Source organism: Callospermophilus lateralis, chromosome 11 (genome assembly GCF_048772815.1).
Source record: "Callospermophilus lateralis isolate mCalLat2 chromosome 11, mCalLat2.hap1, whole genome shotgun sequence".
Lineage (NCBI taxonomy): Eukaryota > Metazoa > Chordata > Mammalia > Rodentia > Sciuridae > Callospermophilus > Callospermophilus lateralis.
Window position 1 is genome coordinate 1,573,404 of NC_135315.1, and position 9,754 is coordinate 1,583,157.

General features: G+C 57.7%; 1 protein-coding gene and 1 long non-coding RNA gene across 3 annotated transcripts; one reads left to right on the top strand and one right to left on the bottom strand.

Moving 5' to 3' along the window:
* The first annotated feature begins 160 nt into the window (after window positions 1-160).
* On the top strand, window positions 161-7,786 carry Tepsin (TEPSIN adaptor related protein complex 4 accessory protein). Of its 2 annotated transcripts, none has more exons than XM_076869517.2 (13): window positions 161-232; window positions 1,431-1,525; window positions 1,880-1,971; window positions 2,126-2,219; window positions 2,930-2,997; window positions 3,227-3,305; window positions 3,436-3,507; window positions 4,482-4,670; window positions 4,861-5,023; window positions 5,182-5,295; window positions 5,370-5,448; window positions 5,554-5,688; window positions 6,424-7,786. In XM_076869517.2, exons 2-13 carry the CDS (start codon window positions 1,459-1,461, stop codon window positions 6,904-6,906), a joined length of 1,635 nt encoding a protein of 544 aa, XP_076725632.1. In that variant the 5' UTR covers window positions 161-232; window positions 1,431-1,458; the 3' UTR covers window positions 6,907-7,786. The 2 variants fall into 2 exon arrangements, with proteins under 2 accessions (XP_076725632.1, XP_076725631.1); XM_076869516.2 differs by having other exon boundaries at window positions 167-232; window positions 1,431-1,503.
* Window positions 7,787-8,069: 283 nt separating this feature from the next.
* Window positions 8,070-9,747, bottom strand: LOC143409235 (uncharacterized). Its single transcript, XR_013092627.2, has 3 exons — window positions 9,624-9,747; window positions 8,340-8,617; window positions 8,070-8,208 (listed from the first exon to the last, which is right to left on the bottom strand). It is a non-coding gene; the product is annotated as an uncharacterized LOC143409235 (long non-coding RNA).
* Window positions 9,748-9,754: the final 7 nt, after the last annotated feature.

Sequence of the window (9,754 nt, forward strand, 5' to 3'; positions counted from 1 at the left end):
AGTTGGCTCTGGTCCTTGTCTGTCTGTGGTCTGGGACTGCGGGTTGGTTCAGACTCAAATTTCTCACGAAGCCGACCTTAGGGCCCGCCTCCCGCGAGCGATTGGCTAGCGGCGCCAGAGCCGCGCGGTGATTGGAGGACCCGGGCCTGGCGGAAGCGGGGCAGGCCGGGAGGTGACTTGGACCATGGCTGCCGCGCCGCCGCTGCGGGACCGCCTGAGCTTCCTGCACCGGGTGAGTGAGGCCGGCTCGCCCCGCCGACTCCGGGCGCCTGGGGACCTTCCTGGGACGACGGGAAAGAACTGTTGAGCAGCAGGAGAGAAGGGCCGAGCTCTCCCTGATCGCGGAGGATGAGGGGGCAGCGGGCGGGCGACCTCCCGCACCCGGAGGCTGCGGCGCTCCGGACGGCACCTTGCCTAGGGAGCCTCAGGTCCTGGAGATGTCGCGTGCGGGAGATGCAGACATCTCCAGGCGACAGAGGGGAAGCTAAAAGCTTGGGTAGTGTATGCTCAGGGAGAGGTCAGGAGCCTGTGACCAGCCATTGTCCGGAACGTGCGTCGTCCTTTGACAGCCCTGAGCCCTAGAGCACCGGGTAGTCCGGGGACGCGCGCCTTGGGCTGCTAGAAGGGTCCGGTCTCCCGCGCAGAGCCTCGGACGGGACGCTTCTGTGCGAGCTCTCCTGTCTTCTCCTGTAGTCCTGCAGACCCCCTCCCTCCAGGTCCCCTTCAGGACGTGGTGGGCAAATAGCATGGTGTGGCGGGGTGTGTGTGTGTGTGCGGGGGTGTACACACGAGCGCTCGCGTTCAAGGCCTGTTGTAACACACGTTGCACGATTTTACGAATAGTCCTGACACATGGCTGCCATTCAGGTCACTGGCACCAGACATGCTTCCAGTGCTTATTATTTAAAATAACCCCCAACTTATAAGTAAGTAAGTAAATAAGTTAATTAATTAAATAGCCCCCAACTTTTCCATTCTGGGCAGATACTGGATAACATGACAACATGTTAGTTTTCAACAGCATACTGGTGTGATTACTGGTATGTCTGTTGATGTGTGAGCATAAAATCTAAAACTTTAGTTAGTTGTTCTCGGGAATATGGAGAGTGAATGGTTCTGATTCTTTGAACCTGTGCTCAGAAGAACTAGCAGCATTCACATTCTCTACGTAGACTGTTCTGGGCATTTTGCTCTTACTAGTCAATAAGCAGGGGTATTATTTAAAACCATCTCACATGTCAGTAAGAAGGTTGGGAGCTGGGCCTCATCTTGACCCAAGAAGAGAACCATCATTCCTTTCTCTCCTCCCTGTGTCCTGGGGGTCGGTTCTGGTCCCTCTTAGCTAGGTGAGGCCTATTTCTAACACGTCTGGTGACTGTGGGCCCACATGTGTAAGATGGCAATGTGTCACAGCTCTTGTTCCCTTTCAGCTCCCAATTCTCCTGAAGGGCACCTCGGATGATGATGTCCCGTGTCCAGGCTACCTGTTTGAAGAGATTGCTAGTATCCTTCCTCTATGTTCCTGGTGAGGGGGAGAGTGGATGGCAGGGGCCCTTTGTGGCTTTGAGGTTACTAGGGTTTCTGCTCTCCTGTGGGCATCCACAGCTCCTTCATCATAGGATCCAGGGATGGCTGGTCCAAGAACTGCGATACAGGAGACCCTGGATCCCAGCACTCCTGAAACCAGGGCTTACAGTCAGTGCCACTAGGAAGCACGCCCTGAGAAGGCCATTGGTAACAGGAGGTTGGGTTTCTCTCCTCAGCCAGTGCTTCCTGATGCAACGTGTGTTACAACAGGCTATGAGCGCGAGTGCTTGTACACACACACACACACACACACACACACACACGTTCCTTCTCTAACCTGACCGCATTCCAGAAATCTCCCATGAGTCCCTGGGCAGCAGCCAGTGCCTACTGGAATACCTCCTGAACCGCCTGGACAGCAGCTCTGGCCACGTCAAGCTCAAGGTGAGTCCTTGAGTGGCAGCAGTCAGGCCCTAGTTCCCATTGTGGGTGGCAAGGCTGGAGGGGAAGACATGTAGCCAGGGTGTCGGGTAGCTGGGCTCTGCCCTGAGCATCCCATGCCAGAACCCTCAGCACTCTGTACCTGTGGACTCCCCAGGTGCTGAAGATCTTGCTCTACCTGTGCAGCCACGGTTCCTCCTCCTTCCTGCTGATCCTCAAACGCAACTCTGCCCTCATCCAGGAAGCCACAGGTACATGGAGCCAGCACAGACTTGCTGGGGGAAGCCAGGGTGGGATGGCAGGGAGAAGGATTGTCAATTGATTGACTGTTAAGGGGTGAAAAGGGGAATTTGTTTGCATTGGAGGTATTGGAGGTACAGACTAAGGGTTCTCCACGGGCAGCTGTAAGCCCTCATGGGATGAGGTTGAGTAGGTGTTGGGTGCTGTCATGCTCTGAGGCCGGAGAGCTTGGGGGTGACTGAGTCTGATTTTCTAGGACCTCTGCTTTTTAGCAGAGGGAGCCTGGCACAGCCCAAGGCTGGGCGCGAGTGGGGCTGAACAAAGCAGGGCCTTTCAGGCTGTGACACAGACCTGGGTTGCACATCCAGTCCCTGCAAGGCCTCTTGTGTTGCGTCTGGCTGGAGGAGACTGGGCCTAAGGCAGCAGTGAGGGGTGAAGCAGTGACTTGGCAGGAGGGGAGGCATGGGTACCTGGGGAGTCAGCAGCCACCACGGTGGTAGATAAGGGGCCACCGCTGTGGGGTAGGTGAGGAGGGTGCTGGGGATCTGCTTGGGTGTGGCCTGCGTAGGTCCTGAGGAGGGACTCCTTGCTGGTCACGCCGGTAGGGATGGGGTGTCCGTAGCCCACAGCTTGGGAGGAATGGGCCTTAAGAGCCATACTCTACAGGTGGTCAGCAGTGCCCAGGGTCAGCCACCCCTTGTTGGCCTTCTCTGCCTTCTAGTTTTTGCAGGGCCCCCGGATCCTCTCCACGGGAACAGCTTGTACCAGAAGGTGCGGGCAGCTGCCCAGGTGAGCCCAGGATCAGGGTCACTCTGAACTTGTACCAGAGTACCCACAGGGTGTTTGCCGTTCTCCTGCCACATGGGACCCCAGGCTCTGCTCCTTGCTGCCAGCCTCCAGCCCCTGTGTCTAGCTGGGCAGCTCAGGGGAAGCATCTGAGATGGAGCAGAGCTGACAGGAATGGGGGGCCAGAGCAGCAGGCCCATGTGGACGCTGAGCGCCCTGCTTCCTCCTCCAGGACCTGGGCAGCACCTTGTTCTCTGACGCCATGTTGCCGCTGCCTCCCTCCCAGCCTCCCCGGGGCCTGGCTCCAGCAGGTACTAGATATGGAGATCACGTTCAGCCTGTCACGGGGTTTCTTCCTCTGGAGTATTCTGAGCTTGGTTGCTTGTGTGGTGGGGCTAAGGATGGGGTTGGCTGGTCACTGACTCAAGGGTCCTCCCATAGGCATGGGCTCCCAGTCCAGGCCTCAGGGCACCCTCCAGGGTTTTGGCTACAGCAAGGAGCAAGCCCAGGCAGGTAAGAGGGTGAGGCTCTGGGGCCCCTAGCATGTTGGGGGAGCAGGAAATAGGAGGGCAGTGGGAGCAGGCCCCTGTGCCTCCCCTGCTAACCCCAGCCCCACCTTTGTGGACCCTTTCCTGGCGTGGTCCCCATTGGCATCTTTCTGCCCAGCCATGAGGAGAGCAGCAGGGCCGGGGCCACACTGGCTTTGTGGGCAGGGGAGAGAAGTCAGGCTGGGAGCTCAGGGTCTGGCCAGCAACAGCAGCAGGGGCTCAGTCCCCTGATGGGACTGAGGGCTGAGGGCAGCAAGGTGGAAACAGAGCTGTCACCTGTGCAAGTGGGGCAGGGAGCAGTGACTGCAGACGCCTGCTGCCCCAGGTATGTGAAGCCCGTGCTGCTGTGCGAGGCATCTCAGCTGGCCCCTGGTGCTGGCATCTGCTGGGGTCCAGTTGTTTGGTGCTGGACTTTAACAGACCATCCTGGTTGCAGCTCTGGGGGTTCCTGCTGATGCTTCATTTGGCTATGGCCTATACCGAGGCAGAGGAGAGGGACTCCCTGCTGGCCCTGGGGGCAGGGCGGGGCTGGCTGGAGCACAGAGCTGGGAGGAAAGGGCCTTGAAAGCCAGGTTCTGTGGGCTTTTCTGCTTTAGCCCAGGAAAGAAAAGGGCGGCCCCTCCTGGCATCAGTCCTAGCACCCCTCAAGCAAAGGGCCCAAAACATTTTTGCTTCTTGGGACAAGCCCTTTGGATGCCCTTGCCCCAAGCTCCTGTAAGCTGAGGGTGTCCAGGAACATGGTCCTGGGAACTGCTGAAATGGATTATGCTGGAAGCTTCCAGGGAGCTGAGGTCCCACTAGGAACCTCTGCTCCTACTTGCAGCATGTATCCTGTCTTCTTCAGCCCTGAGCAGGGAGCAGCCCTGGCCCCTTCGTGCTGGAGAATGTGGGGACCAGGGGGTAGACTGGGGCTCACATGGCTCCCTTCTGTGGGCATAGGCTCTGCCAGCGAGGCCCTCTTCTCCACCATCCAGAGGGCTGCAGAGGTGGTGGCTAATGCCGTGCGCCCTGGAGCCCAGAAACCCCCACCCTGGGGAGACACCTACCAGCCTGCCGTGACTCCTGCAGTCAGCCATGGCCTGCCCACCCTTGGGAACCAGCTCCCTGGAGCCCTCCCAGGTGTCCGAGGTACTGAGGCAAGGACTCCTGCTCTCGGGTCAGGCTGTTCCTCCTGTGTGCTGGGGCCTGGGGCTTTGGGGCGTGGAGGCAGGTGGCAGTGCTTCCTCACTTGGGGGAAGGGACAGATAGGAAGCAGAGCTGCCCCCCCACCCCCTGGAACAAAGCCTCTGAGGGTCACAACTGCCATCTTTTCTTGCAGCCACCAGACACCAGCCTGGGCAGGCCGGAGGGGGCTGGGATGAGCTGGACAGCAGCCCCAGCTCCCAGAACAGTGACCTGAGCAGGGCCTCAGACTTGGGCAGTAGGTCTGGTAGTGACAGCCAGTCAGGGGCCAGCCGGGAGCCAGGCGACCTGGCAGAAAGGTGAGCAGGATCAGCTAGGGGAGGGGACATGTGGCCTCCACTCCCAGAGGGGTCTTCCCCAGGGCTCCTGCTGTCCAGGCTTCACCCCAGCATAGGGAGGGGGAAGGGCCGTCCCCCTCCACCCGAGCTGGAGCTGCCTGAGTACTTTCCCTTCCCAGGGCGGAGGCTGTGGCCACCAGTGACTGCCAGCAAGAGCTAAGCCTGGTGAGGACCTTGGTGCAGGGGCCACGCACCTTCCTGAGCCGGGAGGAGGCCCAGCACTTCCTCAAAGAGTGAGTTGACACCCCGCCCCGCCCCCACCAGCCAGGCCTGCGTGGGGACACCAGCCATCCCCTCCTGCCCACAGGTGCGGGCTGCTCAACTGTGAGGCTGTGCTGGAGCTGCTCCTCCACCGCCTGGACGGGGCTGGTGAGCACGAGCAGATGGTGAGAGGGCTGTGGGGCCACGGGGAGCCAGGGGGCTGTGTGCACAGGGCTCAGCCTTGGGGTTGGGTGTGCTGCTGGGTGCTGACCCTGCCTCCTGCCTCCTAGAGGGCCCTGAGTGCCATCGCCTCCCTGGGCTGTGCTGACCTCCTTCCCCCGGAGCACGTCCTCCTCCTCTCCCAGTCAAGGTTGCAGGAACTCAGCAGGGGAGGCCCTGGGCCTGTGACCAGCAAGGCCACCAAGGTGGGCAGCAGCTGGGGCCACTGGCAGTGTCCCTCTCCTGGACACATGCCCACAAGGCCCTTCTTGGTGGGCAGTGCTGGCAGAGGAAATGGAACACGGTCCCTGCTGTCCCCTGCGCCCTGTGCTGGCTGTACCATGCTTGGGGCACGGTCACGTCCCAGAACCCCAGCCCTCAGCCTCAGCGCCTGGCTCACTCTTCCTCCTCCCTCCCTCCTTGCAGCCTCACAGCCAGGGGAACCTCCTCCAACTCTAGCCCTGGTCTGTGCCCACTTCCCCAGTGTTCTGAGTGCTGCTGGCCCCTCCCAGCCAGGCCTGGCCCCTCCATCGTCCTGGTCCCCATTTTTTCCCATTCTGTGGCTGCTGGGAGTACAGCTGCCCGTCACCCAGCCCCATTTCCGTCCGCCACTGCTGCCCGCTGACGGGCTGCAGTCACAGTGCTGAGTGAGCCTGGACTGCACATTGCTATGGGTGCATTTCATGTCCACCTGTTGGGGTGACCAGACATGCTGAAGAACTGGCTCTTCAGTTTCCCTGGTGGTGCCCAGGAAGTTCTGAGGACAGGAATGTCTATCTGCATGGCAGTGACATAGGGAGGGCAGCGATGACAACAGGCTCCTGCCCAAGCTGGCCCTGCCTTCTAGGCAGTGTGCTAAGAAGGGCATGTGGGGAGGGACCAGCTGTCCCCCAGGACTCCTGGAGCTATGCAGGAACCTCCCACTTCCTCTCTTCTTCTAGATCCTGAGGCACCTGGAGGCCTCCTGTGGACAGCAGCCCCCTGCTCCCAGGTCCTGCACCGAGCCTGGCCCCGCAGCCACCCTTGCAGGCTCCTCGGACTTGCTGACTGGCCCCTCGCCTCCCCCTGGGGGCCAGGCCTTCCTCCAGCCACTGAGCTCCACCCCAGCCTTGCCTAGGAGCCCTGTGCCCTCCCCACCCCTGGACTCCTGTCCCCTCCCAATCCCTGGAGACACCAATGAGGCTGAAACTTCTCTGGCAGTGTCTAGAGAGCAGGGCCCAGACACCCCAAAAAGAGGCCCCAGTCGCTGTCGTGGCTCCTTGTTTGCTGGCATGGAGCTGGTGGCCTGCCCCCACCTGGGTGGCACCAGGGCTTCTATAGAGGCACCCCACCCAGCCCAGCCTCCCCAGGCACGGGCCCAGAAGGCAATGGTTGCAGAGCCTGTGGGCTCGGAGCCCTCAGCTTTCCCTTTCTTAAATGTGTGACCAGGTGGACCTGGCATCTGGTTTCCTTGTTCTCAGCTGGTGGCTCCCAGGACCCTGTGGCCTCCTGCCCGTCAAGGCCTGGTTCTCCTAGGGGTCTGCTGGCAGTTTCCTTGCACCTTTCTGGTCTCTCATCCTCACCCACTGGGGCCTTGGTGTGGACAGCCACTAATGGAGCCTGTGCGGCACCTCTGCATGCCCCAGACTGGCCAGGACAGGGCGCACGTGCTGAAGAGCAGGTTTATCTGGTGCCCCCACGAGTCATCTGTGACACCTTCCCTCCAGGCCAGTTCCCCAGCCATGCCCCTGCAGGATAGGACCCACACATGCCTTCTCAAGGGTCTGAGTGCCTGGGGGCCACCTGTCGTCTTGGGGTTTTGGCCAGTGCATCTGCAAACTAATGCTTCCTGAAGGCTACTGGCCAGTCTCCAGGCAACCTGACCAGAGAAGAGGACCCCAGGGCTATCTCAGTCTTGTCCATCTGCCTCCTTGGCTGGATGCTGGCTACTTGGGCTTGAATTCCTGTAGTGGCAGACAGGGTTTCAGGTGCTGGCCTTGGGGTCCAGGAGCAGCTCTACCTTCAGAGTCAAGGGTTGAACTTGGGAGCAACAGCTTGGTTCTTACTTTGTTTTGGTCCCAACCTCAGATTCTTCTCAGAAAAGCCACAGTGGCCAGAGCCCACTGCCTTGTGGGGTTGAGGCTGGTGTGATGCCCATGGGTGCAGCAGGCCTGGTTCCCGGGTGCCCTGCCCCAGGCTCGTGCTGCTCCCCTTGGCCCCAGCTGCCTCCTGCAGACTGCATGGGAGAGGTGGAGTGCTCCTGCCCATCCCACGGGAGCTGCCAGAGTGCTGGGGTCTACACTCTGAATAAAAACACTACTGTTGTATGCAGTTGGGCCACTTTTTTCCCACTTTCTTCTGCAGGTGTACATTTTAATGAAGACACCATTAGTAAGAACACACTTTGGGGATTTCTTTTTTTTTGGGGGGGTTATTAGGGATCAAACTCAGGGGTACTCAACCACTGAACCACATCCCCAACCCTTATTTATATTTTATTTAAAGACAGGGTCTCCCTGAGTTGCTTAAGTTGCTGAGGCTGGCTTTGAACTCGCCATCCTCCTGCCTCAGCCTTCCGAGCTATTGGGATCACTGGTGTGCATCGTCCGTCCTGCTAGCTCTGAGGATTCTTAACGTAGGCCGGCTGTTATTAACTTTTGGCACAACTGCCAAGTGGCCCCATCCTTGCCACTAATCTTACTGTGTCCATTCACACCTCGATCCTGGTGGTGGTCACGTCACTGTGCCTGGGATGAGAGATGTCAAGCAGAGGAGGTGAGCATGAGCGTCGATGAGGGATCCCTGCTTCTGAACCAGAGACCTGCAGGCTTCAGGTGACCCCGTCAGGTCTCAGCTGGGATAGCACCCAGGGGCTCACCTGCCAAGCATGTGCTCTACCACAGAGCTGTGCCCCAGGTCCCTCTGCTGGATTTTTGAAGATATAGTGACAAACAGTGAAAATCGAAGGAATTAGAATAACTGAGGTGATCTTGAGTAAGAACACACCAGTGACTGATCTCAGCACAGCTGAGGCTGGTGTTGGCGACCAGGTAGATGCTGATCAATGGACCAGCACATGTGGACCATCCGTCTTCTGCAAAAGTGACTGGCCCTGAAGAAGGGGCAGCCTTTAAGACAGTGCTAAACAGCAGACATCTGCATGTGGAAAAAGGAATAAAAAAACAAATCTTGGCCCATACCTCACACCTTACCTGTAGTTTAAAGGGAACCATAGGTCTCAACATGAAGCAAAACTGTCAAGCTTCCAGAAGAAAACAGAAGTTTCTGTGGTTTGGTTAAGCAATAGTGTTATGAGATAGAAAAAGGATTATTACTAAAGTTAAAAAAAAAAAAAAAAAACTTGGGGCTGGGGTTGTGGCTCAGTAGTAGAGCACTCAGTGTGTGCAAGTCCCTGGGTTCGATCTCAGCACCACATAAAAATAAAGGCATTGTGTACATAAAAGAAAGAAATATTTTAAAGAATGATTTAAAAAAAAAAACCTCTTTAGCCAGGTGTTGTGGTACACACCTATAATCCTAGCTACTTGGGAGGTTGAGGCACGAGGATTGCAAGTTCAAGACCAGCTCAGGCAATTTAGCAAGACCCCCAGCAACTTAAACCCTGTTTCAAAATAAAAGGGCTGGGGTTGTGGGTCAGTGGCAGAGCACTTGCCTTGCATACATGAGGGTTCAATTTCTACTACCTACCAAAAAACCACAAAAACAAAACTTTTCTTTTGACAGTTAAGGGGATGAACAGAGATGGAGAAGATATTTTCAGATCACCTGTCTCTTAATGAAGGACTGATATAAAGACCTTGTAAGGAACACTCAAAACTAAGAAAAAGGACCCACATTACAAAGTGAACAGAATATGTGAACAGATATGTCCCCAAAGGATCAAAGTACTCCTGAGTTTGATCCCTTGTGTGAACACAAGGCGCACGTGTCAGGAGTGGATTCTCACCGCCCCTGATCATCAGGAAGGGTCCTGAAGGCTGTGTGGGTTCCCACGACCTGCCTGTCACTGGGACTGTAGAGGAGGAACCCTGGCAGCACTGGGCCCAGAGGGCTGCAGGAGTGTGGAGCTGCAAGCTTGTGGAACATTCTGGTAGCTTACAAGCACCCAGTACACGACCCACAAGCCCCTCCCAGCACTCACCCAAACAGAAGCCACCTCCACTCAGTCTAAGCAAGTCTAGAGCCACGGCTTCAGTGGCAGTGCTGGGATTGAGGCTGGGTCCTAAGGTTGAAGAACAAGGTGACAGCTGGGCTTGCCTGTGGCTTGAGCAC